At 41.6% G+C, this 26348-nt stretch overlaps 1 protein-coding gene across 1 annotated transcript in view; it reads left to right on the forward strand.

The window, feature by feature from the left end:
* The window catches only part of VWDE (von Willebrand factor D and EGF domains), a 78166-nt gene that overhangs the window by 8626 nt on the left and 43192 nt on the right, over positions 1-26348 (forward strand). Inside the window, 12 exon segments of the mRNA XM_062178552.1 lie at positions 4251-4347; positions 6708-6952; positions 11312-11534; positions 11624-12041; positions 12130-12217; positions 13131-13189; positions 18638-18819; positions 20208-20248; positions 20250-20342; positions 20344-20435; positions 23454-23523; positions 23862-23871. Of these exon segments, the coding sequence (XP_062034536.1) occupies positions 4251-4347; positions 6708-6952; positions 11312-11534; positions 11624-12041; positions 12130-12217; positions 13131-13189; positions 18638-18819; positions 20208-20248; positions 20250-20342; positions 20344-20435; positions 23454-23523; positions 23862-23871 (1618 nt within the window).

Genomic DNA, 26348 nt, shown 5'->3' on the forward strand with positions numbered 1-26348 from the left:
CTGCTTCTGATGCAGCTTCCTCTTAATGCATCCTGAGAGGAAGCAGGGAATGGCTCAGCAACTTGTTTCACTGCCATGCAGGGTGGGAGACCCAGATGGAATTAGTGGCTCCTGGCTTTGGCCCAGCCCAGCTCTAGCTGTTGTGGATATTTGGGGGAGTGAACCAGAGGATGGACTCTGTGTGTGTGTGTGTGTGTGTGTGAAAGAGACAGAGAATGAGTATGTGTTTGTGTGTGTGTGTCCCAAATAAAATGAAAGTAAAAATTTTAAATATATGTATAGGAATATTTTTGCAAAAAACAAGTATTTTCAGTCAGCCTAGATAAAATGTGAATTTGATAGTAGTATTTGAGAAGTAGATAGGTGTAGTTTCACAACAGTTAGGGACATGTCATCGCATTTTACAAACCATTTGCAACATGTAGGGCATATCTATTCAGGCACACTTACGGGTCTCAGTGCGATAAATTCCCAAGGAAACTATTATGTTTATAATGAAATAACACCATCAAACTAAAGACAACTTTTTAAAAAACTTATTTCCCTGTGGATTTGTTATAGATCATCTAAAGAATTAGAAAAAAAGAAGGATTTGAGTTACTTAGAGTGAATATTTTATTTCTTTAAACGTTGGCTTGAAACTTCATATCATAATTCTAGATAAAATTAGCACTGAGTTTATTCTAAAATGAAAAGGACTGCTGGAAGGAATGAGATAATAAGATATTATAGGTGGCCCTATGGATACTGAGTAATTAAGATAGAAACATTCACTTAAAAAAGCTCCCCCACTTAATAGACTATGCCTTTTCTCATTAATTATATTTCTGGAAAATTAAAGCTTATTCAGTTTCTATTCATGTAAAGACCAAAGGTAAGGTATTTTTAACTGCTATGGTCAATTATATCTATGCACAGACTCCTTTCCCTCTTATTTTAGGAGCATAGTGCCACCTATGGGTAAGAATGAAACTTTGTAATTTTCATTAGTAAACGTAGCTCACCTGTATTATCAATATTAAACATTGTTACGTACTGGGTAATAAAATATGAGTGGCTTATAGTGTAGTGCACGAGACATAAACAGATGCAATTTTAGCACCATGGGATAAGAACAGATGTACTTGAGACAAGCATAGCATTCCATTTTCATGATGCATAAATACAAAGTGAAACACAGCCCAGATTAACAGCCCAGTGAGTAGATGTTGGGTGGTAGACTATGAGTTAAGTCTTGTTCATGCTGGGTGCATTTGTTGATTATCTGAATATGAAGTTTGGAGACAAGGTCAGGACCAGAGGTTGGAAAGCTATTGTGTGTCATAAGAGAAAAAAAAAAAAGTTTCAAGTACTGGTTTAGATGAGAGAACTTAAGAGAAACTAAGGAAACTGAGCTGCACTTCTTTATTGTTATATCTATACCACAAAACCCTTCAGCAAAATGTCTTTTAAAAACGTTTTCTATTCCACAGCAGCAAAGCAAATGTTGATTCAAGAAAACTTCACTATAAAAGTAATAGGCAAGCTTTGTAGGACTTCTACTTGCCACTGCACTGCCCTACTCCTGGCTCAGAGTCAGACTTGAGGACAGCAATTTGCATTTCCAGGGCAACACCTTAGTTCCTGGCTCTGGGAAGAGCAGAGTAGACCTTATTCTCAAAGATAAAATACTGTATTTGTCAGTTTTAACTTGTCTTAGAGCTTTCTAAAGGATAGGCTTAAGGTATTAACCTTTATTTGGCAACCAGAACTCTCTTAGGGCAGAAAAAAAAAAGATAAGCAGAAGACATTCCTCAAAAAATCACAAATAAAATGAACAGCGCGATGCTATCTGAGCCAAGAGACTTCAGCTGAGGCTAATAATGGACATTCCAGGGGCCAGTGCTATGGCACTGTGGGTGAAGCCACTGCCTGCAGTGCTGGCATCCCATATGGGCATGGGTTTGAGTCCCAGATGCTCCACTTCTGATCCAGATCTCTGCTATGGCCTGGGAAAGCAGTAGAAGACAGCCCAAGTCCTTGGGCCCCTGCACCCATGTGGAAGACCCAGAAGAAGCTCCTGGCTCCTGGCTTAGGATTGGTGCAGCTCCTGCCACTGCCACCATCTGCCTCTACCTCTCTGTAACTCTTCCTTTCAAATAAATAAATAAATAAATAAATAAATAAATAAAATCTTTTAAAAAAATAATGGACATTCTGAAAGCCTGAGAGGAAAAGTTGTTAAAAGCATTTCTTTGAGAAATAAAGGCATCAAAAAGTGTTGGGTACTAGTGTACTGGAGGATTTAGAATGCATCATACATTCCCAGGGCAGGACTATGCTGAGAGGATCTGAGAAGATCCTAAGCTTTTACCTCTTGCTGAGAGTGCCTAGGCTCAATCCCCAGCTCCAGCTCCTCAATTACAGTTCGCAGACCCGAGGAGACAGCACTGATTATTAAGCAGTTGAGTTCCTGACACCCATATGGAGACCTGGATTGTGTCCCCAGATCCTGGCTTCAGCCTCAGCTAAGCTCTCACTATTGCGGGCCTTTGGAGAATGATCCAACAGATGATAGTTTCTCTCACTCGCTTTCCAATTTTTAAAAAGTACATTACAAAAATATAGCTAAACACAAAAGTAGGCAGAAATGAAGGATTTGAGAATGTTTAGAAAACAAATAGGAAAATGGTAGAGGCAAGTCTCTCCTTATCAGTAATTACCTTGAATATAAAGAACTAAATTCTCCAATCTAGGATAGAGATTGACAGAATGAATTTGAAAATTAACCTAACTGTACACTATTAATAAAATACTCATTTTTCATGTCCAAACACATAAACAGGTTGAAAGTGAAAGGATGTTAAAAAGATATGCCATACTAGAGTAACCACAAGAGATCTGGGATGGGTATATTGTACCAGACCAAATACCTTTTTAATGTTTTAAAGTACAAAGAAGTATACCATGTAGTGACTAAAATGTCAACCCATAAACAAGAAATTTGATATCAGAGTTACTGAAACAGTGGTGATAAAAGACCTTGAAGTTGGGGAATGAAAAGATAACGGATCTAACAATAAGAAAGGGCATTCAAAATTTATATGAAGGGCTGGCACTGTGGTGTAGCGGGTAAAGCTACCGCCTGCAGTACTGGAATCCCATATAGGCTACTCTACTTTTGATCCAGCTCTCTGCTATGGCCTGGGAAAGCAGCAGAAGATGGCCCAAGTCCTTGGGCCCTGCACCTGTGTGGGAGACCTGGAAGAAGCTCTTAGTTCCTGGCTTTGAATTGGTGCAGCTCCAGCCATTGTGGCCATCTGGGGAGTGAACCAGAAGATGGAAGACCTCTCTCTCTCTCTTTCCCTCTCCCTCTCCCTCTCCCTCTCTCTGCCTCTGCCTCTCTGTAACTCTGCCTCACAAATAAGTAAGTGTTTTTAAAAGATTTATATGAATAACTTAACAAAGATATTTCAGAACCAAGGACAGAGACTACTGTGGTACAGATGCTCAGAGGGTTAGCGACCCTAAGTAGGCAGATCAATAATGAGAAAGCATTAAAAAGTGTGTTTAGATCTCATGATCACCAGAGTTGGGAATCAGTATTTTTCAGGACAACAATAGGATAACAGATGCAATAAGAATTCACGGGAATGCTGATACTTTGATTTTACAGTCTATGAATGCCTATCTTAGGAAGAACTGCAATGATGGCTACTTCCCTTGTAAATAGAGCATCGTAAGATAGGACAAGAAGATGGAGGGGGGATTAAATAAATAATCTAAGAGTGAATGGGTCAATTATAATACGAGGTAACAGAGGACACAGAGAATTGCTGGGAAGAAAAGAGGAGGGTTGATTAAAGGTAGGAACATATAATCAGTCAAAACAAGAAATATTGCATGTGGTTAATACTTTGCTCATGGAATTAACTGACTTCTTAGTCTGTCAATCCCATCTCCTCTAGTCTGCCTTCCTGGCCCACAGTAACTGAGAAAATAAAACGTTTTGCTTCCACACTCACCCTGGGTAGCTTTCCAGACACACATGGGATTCCCACCATTACACTCACCCAGGTGGTGTTTGGAAGAAATGTGTGAATCAGCATCCAGGTTGCTGCTGCTTGTCCATCTTTTCTTCGGGCAGAAATAATGAGAAGAAGTAGGTCTTCTGTGAAGTGCTCCACTCCAGTGTCCCGGCTTCAGTTTCATCTGTGTCTAGAAGCATTTTAGTAAGCATGAGGCCGGACTTTGTTTCGTTTTCCATTCAGCAATGCTGCAGCCTTTGAGAGCAGTGTTGGATGCCACAGTGGTTTCAACAGCTTCCTCATGTTAGCGCTAAGAGCAGAAGAAGACATTACTGTATCAGTCAGACCATTATTCTCTGAGATTCCCGGTCCCCAGCTAGAGTCTTCTCAGCCCTTGGGAAGATTTCATGAGTATCCAGTGCCTCTATTAAATGTCTTTCTAATTAGTATATCACAGTGCTGTTTATTTCCTAAGAACACCTTCACTAACACAGCATTCTCACTTTTGATTGACTTGTGTGATGTCTTTCAGTTGCAGTCATGGCATGCATACATATTTAAACAAAAACATAGTAAGTATCAGTATTTCAATTTCTTAGGGCTTTTAGTGGGTTTAGAAGGCAAAAAACTCACCTGGGTTTCCAACATGGTTGCTACTGTTTTTAGAGATCATTAGAAGGAGGTCATGCAAACTGATCACTGTTTGAAATTATTAAAGCAAGCTGATTGTTTATGAAATGAATTGAAATTTAAAAATATTTGTTCTGCTAAGTGCTCCCAGGAATTTCTTAATTATGTTTTTGCTCTTCTATGGTAAGTTATATAGTTGCTTTTCAGAAGAGAAACCTGAATATAATGATTTATATTTTTGATTCCTTTCTTCATTTAATTCAGATAATGACCTCTTATCATCTACAAAATCCTTTATTGTAATGTGTTAGTGATATGTAGCTTTTTCCTATCTGCCTGGAGTTGAAATTGCTATGCAATAGAAATGACTTGCCGCTCTAAATAACAGACAGGAAACCCAGGCTCCTGGAGCAAGGCTTGGAATTTAGTTTGGTAGTTAAAGGGGAAGTAAGAGATCTTTTCAAAGCCTTCATTTCATTCAAAGTCTATTATTAAAGTCATTGTTCAACATGACAATTTACAAGAAGCTATGTGTTTGCTCAACGTGACAATTTTTTGTCCCCTTTCATGGTGAATTATATTCATCTATGTTTATTTTGAGATGCATTCCTTTCCTCTTCAAGATTGTGTCAAAATGAAAGATGAAACCAAGACACATAATGTGTCACTCCCGCCTGGCAGTTGGCTTCCCCTGTATGACTTTGTTGCACATGATGTTCAGTGTCACCCCACTGGAGAGCTGTCATCTCCCTTCTCTCTCCTTGGAAACTTCCACAGGAAATCATGTTATATTAGGGAACTGCAAACTAATAAATCCTAGCAAATAATTCTGACTTGTGTAACCATTTTGGAGATACATTTATAGGCCCAGAGAAACAAGATACATACATAGCCATACTTACCCAATAAAGCTATTTAGATATGCCTTTTTCCCTACTTTACTTGAAAAGTTTAATTACAAGCTATAATTTAAAGAGTTCCATTTATCAAGTGAGTACTGTATGCCAGGAATGGGACTGTTTTCTATTCACTATTCCATCTAATCCTCACTACAAACCTAGGAGGTATGCATTTATTTCCTTATGTTAAAAATGAAGAAGCTGAGACACAGCAGGATCTAGAACTGATATGTCTATAGCAGGTCTGCCCCACCACAAAGTCTATTATAAACACCTGAATAGGATATTTCAATCACTGGGTGTGTCTCTGTCAGTTGTTTAGTCATTAACAGCCACTGTATGAAATACTGTACCTATATTTGACATACGTACTCATAATTTAAGTTTGTATGTCATCATTAGGATGGTGGATACTGGTAAGTTGTTTCCATTTTCCAGAAAGCCTAAATGGCATGCTCAGTGTCACATTTGAGCCCAGTATCAACACAACCAGGCAGTAACAAGTCATAGAGGCATATTGCATAAAGGGGCCTCTGACCCAGCCTTCAAGATCAGAGAAGTTCCTGAGAGGTGATGTTTAAGCTAATATAAGAGGAAGGTAGGATAAAAACAGGACAAAGGATTCATGAAGACCCTGGGTGAGCTATGGATTTCCAGATAATTTCTTGTGGTTCAGTCTTCTTCAGGATGCAATGAAAAGATGTGCTAAGGGGCCGGTGCTGTGGCTCACTTGGTTAGTCCTCCACCTACGGCACCGGCATCCCATATGGGCGTCGGGTTCTAGTCCCGGTTGCTCCTCTTCCAGTCCAGCTCTCTGCTGTGGCCCGGGAAGGCAGTGGAGGATGGCCCAAGTGCTTGGGCCCTGCACCCGCATGGGAGACTAGGAAGAAGCACCTGGCTCCTGGCTCCAGATTGGTGCAGCGCCTGCCGTAGCGGCCATTGGTGGGGGGGGGCGGGTGAACCAACGGAAGGAAGACCTTTCTCTCTCTCTCTCTCTCTCTCACTATCTATATCTCTACCTGTCAAATAAATAAAAAAATAAAATAAAATAAAGAAAAGATGTGCTGGGTTAATGAGGTTGCATTTATGGGCTACAGGAAAACACTGCCAACAACATTAACAGTTCTGCCATTCACTGAACATGTCTGAAGACTTCATGTGTATTATGCAGTTTAATACTAAAGTAACATTGTCAGATAAGTACCTTGCCCAGAGTTCCCTGAATGAGAAGCACCAAGGCCTGTCATCAAAACAAGTCAGTCTGAGGCCAGGACTTATCCACTACACCACACTGCTTCATGTTGTTCAGTCTCCTCAGTGTAAAGCTATAGTTCTTAGAACAATGGAGTCTCAGCAGCTGACTTTCCATGTTGAAAATTCAAGCTCAAATTCTCCAAAGATGAGGACAGAGAATCAGTATTTGCCTTGAAATCCATCTAAGGTGCCTTCCTTTGCAACCTTTAGTATGATGTAAAATGTTTTTAAATTAGTTTGTGGTAATGTTAGTGAAGCACAGTAAATGCACCAAAATTCATTGAGTTGTGGACCAAAAACAGATCAATTTTATTTTATGTGAACTACATTTCAATAAAGTTTTAAAATAAGTTTTATATTCTAAACTATGTGGCTTATTTCAAATGAATTAAGGTTGGTGTTTGGGAAATCAGCACTAAAACTAAATCCCCTGACATCTACTGGATTGTTTTGTAAATCTAACTATCTCTTTCCAGTTACAAACTATCCATTATATTACAAGTTATAATCGTGGGGCTCAAAGTGCTTTGCAATTTAAAAAGAGATAAGTCCATAAATCATATAAACAAAAACATAAATGTCACAAAGCTTTGCCACCTGCTACAATCTTCTATTTAAAGCTTCTAGATGAGTAGAAATAATATTCAAATAGCCATGACACTTACACTTCAATTCAAAATCATTTCTAATGTCCACTTCAAATGTAATCAGTGTTTTGTTGCATTTGGGATTATTTTCCCACACAAAAATGCCATATTTTATAGTAAAAAAAAAAAAAAAGCCTGTTTCAATCACACAGTACAATCCTCTAATTTCAGTAGAAAGCATTAAAGATTATCTATTAACCTTTTTCTACTGATAAGTAAAATTTATGTTTCTACATTTAGGTTAACTGTATACTCGCATATGGATGTGTCTGTGGTAGAGAGCTGAAGTAGAGATTTTGCAGATATGATTAAGTAAGGGTCTTAAGAAAATTATTCTGGATTCCCCAGGTAAACCCAGTGTAATTTAGTGTGTCCTCGTGAGAGCGAGGCAGGATGGTCAGTTCCGAGACTGATCCAAGGACTAAAGCAGAGAGCAGACAGGAGAAAGGATGTCGCACCACTGCCTGGAGAAATGGAGGAAGGAGCCATGCGTCACTTTGTGCAGAAAGCTTCTGGTAGCTGGAGAAGGCAAATAAACAGATCTTTCCCTGAACAATGGATGGCAGAGGTTCTGCGTGGCCAAAGACCCATTTCCCCTTTAGACAAGGGCATTGCAACATTTAAGTACTAATCACAACGGCACTCTTTCTATTCTTTCTCTAGCAAAATACTTAAGCACAGCAGAAAATGCCACAATTTATATGGCTTGTACTTTCTACTGGGCTTAGATACTATCCTTTCAGATGTAAAAAAAAAAAAAAAAAAAAAACCCAATTCAGTCTCACTTAAACCCAATTTACAGACAGTGTCCTGGAGGTATTTAATGAAACTCTAGACAGGAAAGTAGGCCATCCTCCCAAGTCTGGGACCATGGAATGGAAAATCATTGGGATGGAGGAAACCTTCTGCCGGCCTCTGTTTCTCTGCCTGTGTCTCTCTCCTCTCTGCGCTCGTGTGTGGTTTCTCTGTTTCTCCATCACACCCACATGTTTCCCATCTCACTGTTTATCATTCTCACAGGTTTCTCATCTCCACTTCTCCTTGGGCATCCACCTCGGTCTTTCCTCCCCTCTCAGCTGGTCAGCTTTTACTACTTGGCTCTTGATCTGAATACAGGTTTTCTTTGGCTTCTCACTGTTCCAGTACTCAGCTCAAGTACACTATCAAGCAACCCCACCAATTTTGCATTTCTGGGCAAGAGAGTCTATTGTCCCAACATGGTTCAGGAAAGAGCAAGGCCTCTCTCATTTAGTAAAACATAAGTGGAATTTGTGTTACATAAATAGGTGTTTCTCAGTAAAGTTACTCCAAATTATGCAGTAACCTGCAAAACAGTACTGCTGCGAAACCATGCACCTTTACATAATTAGAAGAAAAAGCACAATGACATAGAATTTAACTCTTGCTTTCATAATGCTAAACAACTAGATCCATCCATAACTGTTACTGTGTAGCACTAATAACAGACACTAGTCCAAGTGCTCTCTCTCCAGCTCCCTTCCGCCCCACACCCCACACAGGCACACACACACTGCTGATTCTTAAACTCTGTGGGTATTATCATTCCTGTTGTACAGAAAAATGAAGTTGAAGAGAGGATGAGTGTCTGTTCAAGGCTTCACAGGCTCTAAATAGGAAGCAGAGCTAGGGGTCAGAGCCCAGGTCTCCTGAATCCAGGGTATCTGCCCTTAATTACTGTCTTTCTGCTCCCTGAATTTTTCTTTCCCAATCAGTCAAACCTATCATCATTGGGTAAATGAACATGACAAAAGCTGACATACTTCCTTTTCCAAGAAAATTATTATTTAAAATTTCTTCCTGATGGACTTTTCATTTAAGTTGCATTGTACTTAGCCATGCTCAGTTTACTTCTTCCCTCATACATTCTTTATTATTTCTGATATTTACTGTACTTTACAAGCACCAACAACATCTGCAATAAGGAAACCACGCATCCACTGTTTTTTTCTTCGCAAAAATAAAAATGTAAATTAAGTCTCACACCAATTTTTTATTAACCTCACAAGACATATGTTGAATGTCAACTTTAATACTTGTTTTTCAGTCTTATAATGAAATTATAATCAGTGCATTCTAGAAGACCCAATATGGTTTAATTTTTCTACTCAGATCTAAAAAAAATTTCTTTTAGTTTTTGCCATCTTAATTCATTAGGAGGAAAACTGGGTTTTGGGACAAGTATATTGTAGATTTGTAAACTGGCTTTTTTTTTTTTTAATAAAAACCTGAAGGGAAAAATAAGACTAATATTAGAATTATATGTTTGATGGAAGTCAGAGATGTTATTTTTCCCCTAAGAAAGTATAAAAGTATATTGCATTTCTGCTAGTTAATTCACAAAAGACCTGTTAAGATTTGATCCTAACTGTAACTACTACCACTCCTGATGAGACTGAGAAAACTGTTCTTTGTGTTTCTGTCTTGGGTTTACCAGGCCTCCACAGCCTGAAACAAAACACATGCACTAAGAAATCTCTGGGACTTCATCTTGCCCAGACTAAAATATTCATTTTAAGATGAAAATCACCTGCACCCCCCTCACCAAAAGGCTGCATGTAATTCTCTTCCTAGAAGGCTGAGTATAAAGGGGTCTCATGTTTTTTTGGCCCATACAAAATTTGTTTTCCAACACAGGTTAATACTTTACTCTTGGAGAGAAGTTTTAAATTTTAAATGGTAATTTCTTTTTTAAATGAAAAAGAATAGAAACTATTTAAAAATCGCTTTTCTGAGGGCACTGAGGCACCTCCTTTCTTCAGCACCTGATCCCATAAACCTGTATATGGGACCGGGGTTCACCAACAACCCCTGTGGCTGCTGCAGCTGCTCCCCAGTGTCTCCTGCTCCCCTGGTTAACACACACACACACACACACACACACGATGGGCCCTCTGCACAGGCGGCTGCTGGTGCTCCCCAGTGTCTCCTGTGTCCCTGGTTAACACACGCACACGCGCACACACACACGCGCGCGCACACACACACACCATGGCCCCTTTGCACAGGCGGCTGCTGGTGCTCCCGTGTCTCCTGCGCCCCTGGTTAAGCCTCAGCCAGGTGATGGATCCAAGTACTCCAGGACTGAGGAAAGCTGGGGGAGGGAGGTGTTGTTCTCACACACACAGACACACAGGATGGCCCCTCTGCACAGGCAACCACGTGTCTTAAGACAACTGGGTGGAGTCGACGCCCTGCACTCATGGAGTCTGCTGCGTCACCACAGGACCGGCAGGGAGCCCACTGTGGACAGACCCCAAGCTCTGGGTAGTGCTGTGTGGTGGAATGAGGTGAAAAGGTCATATCAAGATGGCTGCTTAGGTGAAAAGTTCATGCCAAGATGGCGCTGACAACAGAAACTGCCTGGCAACAGGCCGTGATTGGATGGCTTCGGAAACCACATGACAACAGAGGAAACCACATGACAACAGAGCCTGACTGACGGCAGACCGTGATTGGATGGTTTCAGAAACTGCCTGGCAACAAGAGCCTGACTGGCAACAGGCTGTGATTGGTTGGGGCATAGACCGCCCCTTGATCGGATTGGCTGGTCTTGGCTATATAAGCTGTGGTACCAACCGTAATAAACGAGTCTGCGGGCTGCTCACCTCAGGCCTGCCCTCACCTGACTCCCGGTGTCTGTGTGTTGACTCCGCGCCTCTTGCCCCCACCACGATGCTCCTCTCAGAAACGAACCCACTGCAACATTGTTGAGAAATCAACGGCAACAGTGCTGGACACGACCCTTTTTGAAGCGGTCCCGGAGGCAAGGCCAGGGCCGCGCCCTCACAGCAGGCCCCTGCGCCCTCCTCCCGCCATTTCCTAGTGAGGCTTACTGAGAAGCTCCGGCCCTCAGGAGCAAAGCCGCGTCCTGGAGAGGGGGCCGAGCAGCCGTGCGCTGCTGTGGTGCGGGGCGCCGACCCTCCGAGGCTTCTCTGACGGGAGGGCCAGCGGAAGAGCGGCCCGTGTTACCCGTTCCTTCTGACACACGTGCGTCCCAGGAGCTCGGCGCGCGGAAGGTGCGTGGGCAGGTGGGCGTGGCGCCCGCGCGCGGGCAGCGGGGCGGGAGGAGGAGGAGGGTGAGGAGACTGAGGGGAGGAGGCGGGGGAGGGGTCGTCGTGGTCGGGGAGGAGGCAGCGCCCGGGCTCGGGTCCCTGTCCCCGAGAAGAGCTGGCTGCGCCCGCGGAGCGAGGACGCGCCGCTCCCTGAAGCCAGGACAAAGTCTGGAGAGGAGGGAGGGCTCCGAGGCTCCGCTGGTCCCGGCCTGCGCCGTGCCCGCGGAGCCTGGGCGCTGGCCCTGGTGCTGACGCCGCTGGCACCCGGGGCCCGTGGGCGAGGTAGGCGCGCGGGGCGCCCCGGTGCCGCCTTCCGGCTTCGTGAGGTTGTCGCCGCCGGACCTTCCCGGCGTCGCTGCCGCCGCGGGCGCTGGACAGCCCGGTGCGCCGGCGTTGTCTGCGGCTCCCTGGCGCCGGTGGACTTTTTCCTCCACTGCGACCCCCGGTCCTGCTCGTGTGCCTTCGTTTCCCGCGCTTTACCGTTTGGCTGGGTCTGCCCGATAACGCCAGTGGGTGCCAAGTGCCGGGCAAGTTAGGTGCCGCGCTGCGCTGTCTGGGCTGCGCCCGCGCGCGGAAACCACCAGCTAGCGAACCTCTTGGCCCTGTCGGGAGTCTCTAGGTTCTCTTCGTACCTGTGTTAGAATTCGTTTGGCTGCCGCGGAAGAAATCTGTCCGCCTCCCTTCATCCCTGGCGAGGAAAACACGGGGTAAAATACGGTGCAGTTAAAGGACGTGTAGTCAGCTTCGCCAGCCCTGCGTGCCGGTGTTCACGGAGCGGTGACTTGTGATTATTTAGGTGTCCTCGTAGTTTTCAGATACATCTGATCCGTTGTGCAGTCAGCTGCAGCTTGAAAAATAATTCATGGGGAACATTTCTAAGTGCTTAGGGTGTAGTTTTGTCTTCTTATCTTCTTGTGCATCCTCACCAGCTTCACTAAGGTAAGTTTGCTCGGAGGAGGGGAGGGTAAAATTTTTAAAAAGCTAGAACGCAGCTTATGGTTTTCTGAAATGAAACAGCTTAACAGCTGTGCCTTCTCTGGTTTGCTTATGCATTTACCAGGTCTTTAGGAGGAGCTTTATAAGATGCACATAACAGCCTATGAAGTACACATTCCTTACAGTTAGATGTTTCTAGAAAAAAAGACCAATACTTAGAAGATACTTCCACACTTACTGCAGACCACACAACTCCTTTTGCTTCCACGTGCTAGGTTAGTGGCTTCTCTAGGAAAGGCAGATATTATCTCGTGCTAGCTTAAAGCTCATGTCATGGTAAAGGTAATCATTTCAATAGAAGCAGAAAAGGTGACTGGAAAATATACTTACTGAGACTTTTTTCGGATTTATTAAGCCATAGTTTGTATACTGTACAGATCACTCATTTAAAGTGTACGGTCCTATTGTTTTCAGTGTATCTCATGTGTATAACCATCACTGAAATTTTAGAACATTTTTATAAAGTCAAAAAGAAAAACTGGGCCCTTAGCTGTCACTCGGATCCTCCATCACCCTCCCTGCCACTCTAGCTATAAGCAGTCACTAATTTGTATCTAAGCTGTGTATTTTTTTATAATCATAGGAATCATATGATAGGTTTTTTGTGTCTGTTTTCCCACCTAGCATAATGTTTTCAAGGCTCATCCGTATTGTAACGTGTCTGTACGTCATTTCTTTGAAAGGTAATGTTCCAATTACAAGGAGATACCACGTTTTGTATATACATGCATCAGTTTGAGTTATTTCCACCTTCTGACTACTATAAACCATGCTGCTACAAACAGCATCGTGCAGGTTTTTGTGTAGCTACTTGTTTTCATTCCTCTTAGATGTATACCTAGCAGTAGAACTGCTGAGCTAACTCTTTGACTACACATTTGAAGGTTTCTGCAGCTGTGTGTTGAAGGTTATGGGTTCTTCACATTCCCACCAACGCTTCTGTGGTTTGTTTAGAGTCTGCCATCCTACAAGTATGAAGTGGCATCTCTGGTCTTATCTAAAGTTCTCTGATGGCTAAGGGTGTCAAGCGTTTCTTCATGTGCTTATTGGACATTTGAATATATTCTTTGGAGAAATACCATTGCAGATGTTTTGCCATTTTTCTTAATTATTTTGTTGGCTTTTTTCTTGAGTCAAATGGGTAATTTTATATTCTGTTCTACATACACTTTTCATATCAATTTTGCAGTTATTTTTCACATTCTGTGAGTTGTCTTTTCAGTTCTTCAAAAAATGTTTAATTAATTTATTTAGAAGGGAGAGGTAGGAGAGAAGGGAGAGGGACTGGGAGAGGTCCTATTGATTGGTTTGCTCCTCATGCCCACAGTGGCTGCCAGCAGAAGCCAAGAGCCTGGATCTCAATCCACATGTGCCACTTGAGTGGCAAGACCCATCGCCTGCTGCCTTCCAGAATCTGCATTAGCAGGAAGCCAGAGTCTGAAGTGGAGCCAAGAGTCAAACCCAGCACTCCTATGTGGGACACAGGAAACTTAACCACTGGGCCAAACCTCAGCCCCTTTTCACTTTTTAGTGTCCTATGAAGTATAGAAGTTTTTCATTTTGATGATCAATTTATCTTTTCTTTTATTGAATATGCTTTTATTGTCGTAATCCATTGCCAGTTTTAAGTAGTAAAGATTTAGCTCAATATCTTTTCCTAAGAGACTTACAGTTTTAAGTTTTATATTTTGGTCTTTGATCAGTTTTGAGTTAGTTTTTTATTTGGTGTAAGGTTAAGGATCCAGCCTCATTCCATTATATGTGGATATCTGGATATCCCAAAATATTAGTTGAAAATATTGTCTTTTCCCCAAGTGAGCAGTCGTAGCACCCTTGTCAAAAATCAGTTAACCATGGATATATGGGTTTATTTCTGAATTCTTGATTCTATTTATTGATCTAATGTCTGTCCTTATGCCAGTACCACACACTATCTTGATTACTATTGATTTGTAGTAAATTTTGAAATGGGAAAGCTTGAGTCCTCCTACTTTGTTCTTTCTAAAGATTGCTTTCATCATTCTAGGACCTTTGAACTTCCATATGAATTTCATAATCTAAAGGCACCAGCTGGTATTCTGTTAGAAATTGTTGTGAATCTGCAAATTCCAAAGAACATTAAGTCCTCTGATCCATAAATATGGATGTATTTTTTTACTTAGAATTTTTGTTTCTTTCAACAGTGTTCTGTGATATTACAGTATTAAGTTATTTTTTAAGGGAAAAGATTTATTGATGAGGGAAATCTGATAGGCGGGAGGGAAGGAGTGAAGGGGAAGAGAGAGATCGAGAGAGAAAAAGCACATATGTGGGAAGCGGGTCCTGTTATACCTTTGCAGGGGCTAGAGAAATAGTGATATTGCAGAATGGACCCCTAAAAACTATATGAAAACGTGGCCCCTTAAAGTTCCCCAGAAGTGCTATCTGGGGTGCCATACATGTTACCGGAATTTGGGGTGCCATATGATATCACAATATGCTTATTAATAAATCCCCAATATTAATAAGCCTGAGAGGGTTCTTGCCTAATATTTAGAGAAGAATTCTAAATACCGGAATCAATAAATGAGGCAACATGGTACATTTTAAGCTTTTATTCAGTGAGAGAAATCATAGGAAAGAGAGAGCTTTATCTAAGAGAGAGAGTTAAATCTGGGTTCATACCGAGCACCAGGAACCAGCCACATGGAGGAGCATCTAGGCCAGGAAGCCTAGGGAAGGTGGCCTGAAGGCCATGTGCCCTGGGGGCTCAGGGCTACAGCCAGCCCCCTCCTGGAAAGAGGCCAAGAGGCAGAAGGGCAGGACACACCATGTCCCAGGCTATTAACCCACTTCCAAAGGGGAGTGGTTAATTAACCTGATTGGCTGGTGGGCACCCAGGTGTGGCCAGGTAGGAGAATGAGGTCACACAGGGGCATGGCGAAGGTATCAGGTAGGGTGTGAGGTCACACAGGGGCGTGGTCTTCCAGCTCACAAACCTAATTGGTTTTAACCTGTATGCCTGCCTACTTCATTAGGAGTGATGAATCCCACTGGGGTGGAGTGGAGCTGACCCCTGTGGTTGGGCCGTTTTGTCACCTGACTTCTAGCAATGGTGGGGGGGTGGGGCTAGAGCTGAGGACAAGATTGCACCACAGATAAGACTGCCATTTTACTAACATTGCCCCCTTTGTTTATAAAGCAAGTGTTGCATGGGATTATATCAGCTCCAAAAGTACAGGAGGGGTGGAGGGATGATGATCTGTCTTTAGAGCCACTTCCTGCTGACATGCGGGCAATGAGTCACTCTCTGCTATCATGGGGCAATGCCTCAAGCCAAGATCTGGGTGAGGAGCCAAGTATATCCCTGTAGCAGCATTTGGTTGACTGCCTGGTTAGTGAAGGCTTTGGTTTGTTCCATTATCACCTCCTGTAAACACTTAGAAGCCAGGGTGAGAATAGCGGCCAGTGGTCCTAGTAGTGGCATTAACCAAGTAATGACAGGATTTTATAGAGGAGAGGAAATGAGGGGGGGGGGTCTCTGGACCCTAGTGATACTGTTAGATGGTTGTGGTTTTATGTGGCCTGATTGGTTAACATTAAGGTCAGTCTGTTCTGGAATGCCACGCCTATTAGTGAGGTGGCACGGTTTTGGAGACCTCAGTATCAGCTGAGGTCTCAATGGATTAATGACCTCCTCTTACAACTGTTGGAGTTGTTTTGGAGTTGAGACAACGTTGTGGCCCAAAGCTGTTCCTGAGATCACTATTGAGGAGAGAGAGGCTGCGAAGCTGATCCCAACCAAGACTGGAAAAAAAGGGTGCTCATGGGTAGAGGGGTTTGTCTGTAGAAAAATTCTAAACAATCATACAATATTAAGTGGAGGAGAGGACCATCAGTACACACAGGTCGTGAATAGAGCCATTGATCAAGATTATGATTACAAAGGAATGAGGCCCCAAATGGCTTACATAGGGTCTAGAACAAAGGACAGAGTCATTATTGGAGAACCTAAGAAAGGTGCTGTCTAAACCATGAATAAGTTTTCCGGTCAAGAGGCAAATGAAACTGCATATCCTTTGGTTGGAGAGAGAGATTTTAAGGAGAATCTAGCAGGTTACTGAGTAGAGGGACAATGAGGGAAAAGGAAATATATCTGGAAATAGTAATTAACTTGGTGAGCCACTGGTTTGAAGGGCCAATCTAGGAAATGCTCTCTCATGGGACCAGGAAATCGAGTTTGTAGGAATTGAGGAGACCTGACGAGGTACTGAAGCGTTGCTCCGGGCTGTGCCCAGTCTCATGGACAAATGGCTCTCCGAGGAAGGGAGAGCAGAATGCAGTTTTCCAGGGACACTCTGATGTACCCAAAAACCCATCAAAAGACCTGATTTTCCTGTCTGGCTTGGTCATGATAAAACAAAAGAGCTGTCAGAAGGGTGGGATAGGTGACCTGAGAGCTCAGGAAGATGCTATTCTTATGGTAAAATGAACAGGACAGGGAGGGGTGAAGACTGGTTGGAGAATGAGAGCCAGCGGGTGATGGCATAGAGATAGTCCATTCCCAAACTCGTGTTCGTAGACTTTGGACAAGGGCTGCTTCTGAGATAAGATTGGGATTCCTGGGCCAGAAGGGAAGGTACAGTGAGCGAGACTGTGAGAGCTGGAGCAGCCAACATAGAAGAAAGGGGTTTTGGCTTTTTAGCAAGAGCTTTGAAAGTTAAGAGAACTTGAGCCAGAGAAAGTTTAGAGCTGAGATAGGATAAAGCTTAGACATAGGAAATCTTCCACTTTTCCGAATGCTGACCAATACAGATCTTGAACTGGTTGTTAAGATAGGAGGAGCAGATGGAATGTGGGACAAGGAAATTTCTACCCTCAGTTTCATTCATTTTTTATAGGGAACCCATTTGCTGAGTAGTCCTTCACCTGGAGGGTACTTTTTCTGTCAAAACCACAGAGAAAAATGTAAGGATCCTCTTTCCAGCGTGATGAGTAGGCATCAAAAGAGAGTTATTCTAGAAATGATCTTAAAATTTTCTCCCTATGTCTCCCTTGGGTTCAGTATACTCTTATTTTTCTAATATCTTAAAGTACAAGAGACTTTTTTCTTTTTTAATATAGGCATTTATACCTATAAGTTTATCTCTGAGCACTACTTTACAATATCCCATAAAATTTGGCATGTGATTTGTTCATTTTAATTCTTCTTCAAGTAGTTTCTAATTTACCTTTTCATTTCTTCTTTGACCTAGTGCTTATTTGGGCCATTTGCTTTGCATATATTTGTAAGTGTGTTAAATTTCAGTCTGTTACTGTTTACATTCCATTGTGGGCAAAGAACTCAATTTGTGCAGATTCCATCTTTTTTAAAGTTTACTTAGGTTTGTTTTATGGTCTAACTTATGGTCTATCCTGTGGAAATGTTCCATGTCTACTTTGGAAGAATTCGTATCCTGCTGTTATTAGGATGGTGTTATGTAGATGTCTGTTAGGTCACTTTGGCTTTTAGAACTCTTCCTTTCTCCACGGTGCTTTTTGATGCTCCTTCAAAACGTCTCTTTCTCTCTCTCAACTCATATATTTTCTTGTGCTTGTTAGAGAAAGGGGACATCCAATATTTTAGCTAAGAAAGGAAAAAGGGAGGAAGGAAGAAGGGAAGGTGAGAGAGTAGAGGGAAGGAAAAGTGTTATGTTCTTTCTTGTACCAGAGAATACAGGGAACTTCAGTGTGAGGTTGACTAAGAGATGAGCTCAGCTTGCAGTCCAGGATCTGGCAGAGATGGGATGTTGAGGGCGTGGAACTGCTTTGAGGGAAAGCTCATCAAGCAGGACCTATGGTGGCATTCAAATGGGAGGACTGGGCTGAAACCTGTAGTGCCTGTGTCTTGATGTGTTCTAGCTAAGCAGACATTATCTCAAGAGCAGTCAGCTCTGTTGGTTCAAATTACATGAAAGCTTCGAACCTCAAAACTGTATTCTAATGGGTTTTGTTGGTTTGTCTGCTGTAGGAGACCCTGAGGTTTCAGAGGGTCTTTATGTGCATGGGGAGTTCATTTGCTTTCTTTCATCTTGGGAGTCAGTAGTGACCGAGTACTGAACTATGTCAATGACTAAAACATGTTCCTTGGAGACATTTGTCTCTCCATCTAGCTCATGAGTGCTCTCCTGGGGGAGATGGGATTCTTCGGAGACATAGAAATGTCCATTTTGACTCCTTGCACCTCCAGCAGTGGGCTGTTCAAGACCTGATCTGTGACCGCTCCCTCTCCCCCTGATGGTATCAGTTTCTCCTCTTTGACAGACCTGCTGAAATGTCAACCACGTGTGTTGAGGTGTGTCCATGTACCAGGGCTAACTAGTGCTCTTCCTCATGTGCTCTTGTCATATGAGGATTGAATCTTCTGACAGCCAATTTCTTTTTCATACTGAAGTGTTATTTTAATTTTATGTCAAGTTGAGTTCATTCAAAGGAGTATCCTCATGTTATCAGTCCAGCTATCAGTCCAGCTGTTATCAGTTATAACAGTAATAATAATAATGATAATGTCACGTTCCATGCAGTCCAACGAGTCACTTTGCCTATCTTACATAATTTTTACAACTGTAAGTTACAATCCATCATCATTATTTCTGTCAGCCATTCAGGAAAGGTATCATTTGACATCATGCTCTCAGTCACCCAACTTAGCAGGTTTCAGAGCCAGGTTTTGAACATAGGCACTCATTCCTCAGTTCACCTGTGCTTAACCACATAATCTGTAGGCAGTAACCTACTGTATATTTTAAGTACTTCAGTTCTTGTTACTTGCTGCTATTTTAATAAATCATCCAACATTTGGGGCCAAAGTTGTAGTGACTCCAGCATCCCGTTTGGATTCTGGTTCAGTTCCTGGCCGCTCTACTTCCCATTAGCTCCCCGCTAATGGTCTGGGAAAAACAGTGGAAGATGGCCTAAGTGTTTGGGCCCTGCCACCCACGTGGTAGACATAGATGAAGCTCCTGGCTTCAGCCTGGCTCGGCTCTGGCCATTGGGGCTGTCTGGAGAGTGAATGAATGGATGCAGGTTCTCCCTCTCTGTAACTCTGACTTTCAAGTAGATGAATAAGTCTTTTAAAAATCAGCCAACATTTAATTTCTCTTGTTTACCATACAAATGTAACAAAGAGAATAAAGACCTTTATATAGATAGGGTTATATTAATTATAAGGTACCTACCCTTGAGTTTGGTATTCCTTAAAATTACTTTTCCTTGTATAGTATAAGACAAGTTACCAGGTTTTTTTTTTTTTTTTTTAAATGATTAGTGGGGTAGGTATTAGCCACAGTGATTGAACTGCTGCATGAGAGGCCTCATCTCATATTGCAGTGCCTGGCTTGAGTCCTGGTTCTTCCATATCCCATCCTGCTTCATGCTGATGCTCACAGTGGAAGGCAGCAGGTGATGGCTCATGTACTTGGGCCCTATACCCACACTGGAGACCTGGATTGAGTTCTAGGCTCCAGGCTTGAGCCTGGCCCAGACCCAACTGTTGTGCACACTTGAGGAATAGACCTGTGGATGGAAGATCTCGCTCTTTCCCTCTCTGCCTTTCTTTCTCTCTGCCTTTTAAAGTGGGAATAAATCAATAAATATTTAAAATTAATAATATTTTAAAGGTCTTGTAGAAGAAGATGCAAAGTTAAACTGGATTTTCACCTTTCGTTTCCTCTCATACAAAAGATAAGCCACTGTGGAACACAGGCCCCCATCTGGCTGTCCCTGAGGTTCAGAAACACTGCCTTCTCCTGGGGAGATGAAGCACCTGACCACTTGTGCCACATGGCGGTTTCTGTTCAGTGCGACCAGAGGCTGCTGTCTTTCAAATCCCTGTGTCTGTAAGAAACTGTGGGAAATTTTTTGTGTACTTTCTACAGTCCACTCAGGGATGCATGGGCTATTGTGCGGAAGGTAAGAAAACATCAGTAATACACATAACTGCTAACTGTGGAATGATGGTCTTGGTGCATTTGTGCGTTTGTTTCCTGGATAGGTTGAAATGAGTTAATACAAACCCCAGTAAAAAACTTGGCCTACCATTATTGCTAGACGAAAGCTACATTTTTGGCTTAAGTTGGCCTGATTAGTTTGGGATTCTTCGCAAATATCTTAATGTCCTCAAAAATATTTATTTATGTGATAGTATAAAAGCATACTTCCTCGTTTTTCCTCTGAGCACAATGATTGGGTAAAAAAAAATATTGGCTTCTATGTGGCTCATCTCCTTTATAATTAAGAATGAAAGATAATGAGTTAAACATGTCATGAAAATGTGTATTTCATTTTTTTTCACCTTTTATTCACCAGTGTTTATTGAAAGAATATTCTGTGCTGGGAATTACTTTAGGCTCTGGGGTTACATTGATGAACAACACCAATGACATTTGTCCTCATGGAACATACGTTCCATGGAATGCCTCAGACTTAAAAAATAAAGTGACTATAACTCAAAGACTAAAATAAACATCCAGGGGTCTCTGCTACAAAAATGCGTAATTAGAGAAACAAATAAATACAGGAAAAAAGATAATACTTCCTTAAGGAAGAATTGCAAGTAGTTTTTGGCTACTACTTCACCTGGAAGACGGAGGTCGATTCCTCTCGTTTAGATAGTGGGCTGCAGTCAGTGGCTGTTTGCAGGTGGCAGTGTCTCTAGGGACAACTAGTGATTTTATGTGCAGAAACTTGGCATATACCACATTTGGTCAAAGCTACATCACCAGTGATAATGTGCATTGACATCATGTATGTCCTGATCACAAGCAATAAGAAGGGTACTTCTCTTTTGTGATACTCCTCCCCAAAAGCCATAACTCCAGTCTAATCATGAGAAAATTCATATAAACCCAAATTAGGGAACATTCTACAAAATACCTGAGTAATACTCCTCAAAACTATTAGAATCATGAAAATTGTGGAATAAATGTCACAGGTTAGAGACATGATAAGCAATGCAGCATAATATCCTAGATTAGATACTGGAATAGAGAATGGTATGAGTGGAAACTGATAAAATCTGAACAGAATCCTTAGTTTATTTAACAGGATAATTCTAAGGTCAATTTTTTAGTCCTTTTTAAAGATTTATTTTGTTTTTTTTTTTAATTTTTTTATTTTTGACAGGCAGAGTGGATAGTGAGAGAGAGACAGAGAGAAAGGTCTTCCTTTTGCCGTTGGTTCACCCTCCAATGGCCGCCACGGTAGCGCGCTGCGGCCAGCGCACCGCGCTGATCCGATGGCAGGAGCCAGGTGCTTCTCCTGGTCTCCCATGGGGTGCAGGGCCCAAGCACTTGGGCCATCCTCCACTGCACTCCCTGGCCACAGCAGAGAGCTGGCCTGGAAGAGGGGCAACCGGGACAGGATCGGTGCCCCGACCGGGACTAGAACCCGGTGTGCCGGCGCCGCAAGGCGGAGGATTAGCCTAGTGAGCCGTGGGGCCGGCCTAAAGATTTATTTTATTTATTTGGAAGAATGACAGTCATTCCTCAAATACCCCAATAGCCAAGGGTGTGCCAGGCTGAAGTGAGGAGCCTGGAATTCCATCTCTCTTTCCAGTGTAGGTGGTAGGTGCTCAAGTAGTTGGGCCATAATCCGCTGGTTTTCCAGGCATATAAACAGGGAGGTGGAACTGATGCAGAGCAAAAGGGACTCAAACTGGCACTCTGATATGGGATACAAGCATCTCAAGTGGTAGCTTAACCTACTGTGCCAGAACATGGGCACCTCATTTCTTATTTTTAATAAGCGTTTTATGGTTTTATAATATGTTGATATTTGTAGATGATGGGTAAGTGGTATAATTTATTTGTATTTTTTTAAACTTTCATATGAATCTATTTTAAACTATTTAGGTCAGTGTCTGAATAGCTGATGAATTTGAGCTGAGCTCTGAATGAGAATGAGGCAGTCAGGAAATGATATAGGGGTAAAGCATTCCTGGTAGAACAGCAAATGCATACGTCTTTTTTTTTTTTTTTTTAAATACATATGTCTTTAGATTGGTATGTAAGTGGCTATTCAAGGAACTGAAAGAGAAACACGTTGGCATGAACAGAGTGAGTGAGTTGTAGATGAGATCAGAGAGGTAAGAAAAGGACAGTATTGGGGGTGGTGCTATTGAGTAGCATGTTAAGCCATGGCCTGCAGCACTGGCATCCCATATGGGTACTAGTTTTAGTCCCAGCTGCCCACTTCCATCCCAGCTCCCTGTTGATGGCCTAGGAAAAGCAGTGGAAGGTGGCCAAGCTCATAGTGGCTGCACCATTTTGCAATTCCACCAGCAATGAATGTGCATTCCTGTTGTACACCTGCTCACCAGCACTTGATGTTGGTGGTTTTCTTACTTTGCAATACAGATTCACATTTGGAAAACAATGAGAGCTATGATTGTTTTTGAAATATTGCACCTTATTTTTATTTTATCTCATCCTTCAAAGGGAAAAGTTTATTATTGAACAAAACAAAACAAAAAAAAACCTGGGCCAATGCTGTGGTGTAGTAGGTTAAGCTTCCACCTGTGGTGCCAGCATCCAATATAGGTGCTGGTTCGTGACCCATCTGCTCCTTCTCTGATCCAGCCCTCTGCTTAGGGCCTGGTAAAGCAGTGGAAGATGACTCACATGGGAGACCTAGAAGAAGCTCCTGGCTTTTGGCCTTGGATCTGCCCAGCTCCTGCCATTGAGGCCATTTGGGAAGTGAACCAGTAGATGGAAGACCTTGCTCTCTGCCTCGCCCTCTCTCTGACTATAACTCTACCTCTCAAATACATTAAAAAACAAACAAACAAACAAAAAACTTAAAAAAAAAAAAGCCAAGGAAGTCTCAGCTTGAATTAAAACATATTTCTCCAAGGAATTGCCATCCTGGATATAGGTAGATTTACATCTTTATGCTCAGTTGAATAAATACACACATCTTTATGTTTTGCAGTGATTCCTGAGGCAAAATTACACCCATGTGGCCCTGAGGAAATTGAAATTGGAGGTGCCTGTGTTGGCAAGTATCACATTTTGCTTTTGAATAATATATTTATAAACTAATAATTTTAACAAGTATTTATGTTCTGTGGCTTTAAATGTTGAACTATGTTGATATTTGTTAAAGCCACAGTCTGGTAGATACAAAAAGTAAAAAAAAAAAAATTATTGTACCTTTGGAGTTGTCAGAATGGTAAACAGATTGGGTAAGCATGCAAGGTATGATTTTTCATGAGAAAATTTGGTGATTTATCTCAACATCATTAAAAATCCATATGTATTTTCACCTAGTAATTCATCTTCCAAAAGTATGTCTTAGAGAACTGTTTAAGGCAGCATATATGCCAAATATTTATAGCAGCATTTCCCTAGTAACGTTTGAAAAAATCAACTACAAATTTCCAATAACTGCTGGCTGATTGGTTCAGTGTTTCTAATGTGTAAACAAGGACAAAATATAATAGTACAGTCTTTGAAATCAGTAGTCATGGTATATTGTTGATAGAAATCTGATTGTGTACCTCAGTCTCATTTTTGTCTTGTAGAAGGATTGCATTTTTACTAGCTCTTGCAAAGTAAACACTAAGGATGGTAGTAGTGTACAAAATTTTTTTCTCCTTTCAATCTATATTTTTCATTTCCTATCTGGTTTAATGTTTTAAAGTTATTCCAAATATTAAGTCTCCCTACTATAATATTCTTGAAATAAACCACTCTAAATAAATGACTAGGTAATAAATATATGACATCTACCTATAGGATGATCAGAAATTAAAATTATTGATTGAAACAATAGCCTTTTTATAGGGCCTGCTAGCCAAATTTGATATTCTAAAATGAACAAGGTACTGTTAGTATATAATTAACAAAGGTGCCTTATGAAATAAGCTATATGAGATAAGTCAGATATGTCATATAATCTTCAGATACTAGGTCTAAAATTAATACACTTCATCTTTTTAAAGGACTATTTCAGGAGTGGCATTTATCCTAATGGTTAAGATTCTCATCCCAAATCTGAGTGCCTGGGTTCAATTCCTGGCTTTGGCTCCTGACTCTAGATTCCTGCTAACACAGACCCTGGGAGGTGGCAGTGATGGCTCAAGCAATTGGGTCCTTGCCACCCACTTGAGAGGCCTGGACTGAGTTCCCAAATCCCAGCTTTGGCCCAGGTCAGCACTGGCCGACGCAGACATTTGGAGAGTGCATCACTGAATGGGTGTGTGCTCTCTCTCCCTCTCTCCTTCTGTCTATCTCCCCTTCTAAAATAAATAGCATTTTAAAAAATCTACTTTACTCATTTCCAGAATAATTCATCTTGAGTTGCTTTTTCATGCCCTATTCCAGTTGCTAATGTATTTCCAATCACCTTTTTTAGTATTCTTTAAACAAGCTATTGTTACATAGGAGCCTAATTAGGCTCTATGATTTAAGTTTTTTTTTTTTTTTTTAAGATTTGTTTATTTATTTGAGAGGCAATGTTAGAGGGAGGGAGAGACAGAGAGAGAGGTCTTCCATCTGCTAGTTCACTCCCCAAATGGCTTCAACAGCAGGAGCTGGGCCAGTCCGTGGCCAAGAGCTAGGAGCTTCTTCTGGATCTTCCATGTGGGTACAGAGACCCAAGCACTTGGGCCATTTTCCACTGATTTCCCAGGACATCAGCAGGGAGTTGGATCAGAAGTGGAGCAGCTGGGATTCGAACTGGCACCCATATAGGGTGTCAGCACCGCAGGCGGAGGCTTAATCTACTACAGCATAGCACAGGCCCCATGATTTAAGTTCTTAAAAGAATAAAACAATATCCATTAATAATGGTAGCAGTATATGTAAGATATAATTATTTAGCCTTTCTGAAAAATAGTTATGAATTTTGTATGCATATGTATTATAGTAAAATCACTTTTCTCCCTTGAATAAACTAATAATTTCCAGCTACTTGTTGTACTCAAATGTTTATACAATTAATTGGAAAAATATGCTTTACAAAGTTGTACACAATTTGGACAAATTAAACTGGAATGAAAGTATTGAAGCAAAACCCCCAGATTGGGGCCAGTGCTGTGGCGCAAGGGATTAAGCTGCTGCCTATAGCACCAACATTCCTATGAGCAGTGGTTAAAGTCCCAGCTGCTCCACTTCAGATCCAGCTCCCTGCTAATACACCTGGAAAAACAGCGGAAGATGGCCCAAGTCCTTGGGCCCTTTCCACCCACACGAGAGACCTGGAAGAAGCTCCCGGCCTCTGCCTGTCCCCGCCCCAGCTGTTGCGGCTATTTGGAGAGTGAACCAGTAGGTGGAAGATCTCTCTCTCTCTCCTTCTCTAGCTCTGTAATGCTGCTTTCAAATAAATAAATATTTTTTAAAAAGTTAGCAGTTGAAGTTTCATCGTAAAATAGAAAGCAAATACAACTTAGTAATCTAATTTAGAATTGACACTGATAACAGTTGTGATTTTCAAGCAAAAATAATTTATTGATGTCAAAATCTTTTTCTTAAAATATGTTTTAGCAAATTTTCTTTGGTCTACATTATTGCAAGCAATGATCAGTCCACCCACATAGTTGATTCTATTTAAAATACTGTTTTAGAAATTTTAATTGCCATGACTTATTTCAGTCATTTTCCTCTATTATCCCTAAAAATATTTTCCATGGATAACTTTTCTCTGTGTGGAAATAAATTCAAGTTTCTTTTATCTAGTTTCCTTAAGGATAAATTTTTAGTCACATGTATAACTTTTAAAAATCAAATATAAATTTAAATGTAATGTGTATTGCCTTCAAATTTCAGTACATTAACTTGGCCTAAAATTTAGTAAGATGTTTGTTATTTAGATTAATTTGAAAGC

The sequence above is a fragment of the Lepus europaeus genome, chromosome 20 (assembly GCF_033115175.1).
Source record: "Lepus europaeus isolate LE1 chromosome 20, mLepTim1.pri, whole genome shotgun sequence".
NCBI lineage: Eukaryota > Metazoa > Chordata > Mammalia > Lagomorpha > Leporidae > Lepus > Lepus europaeus.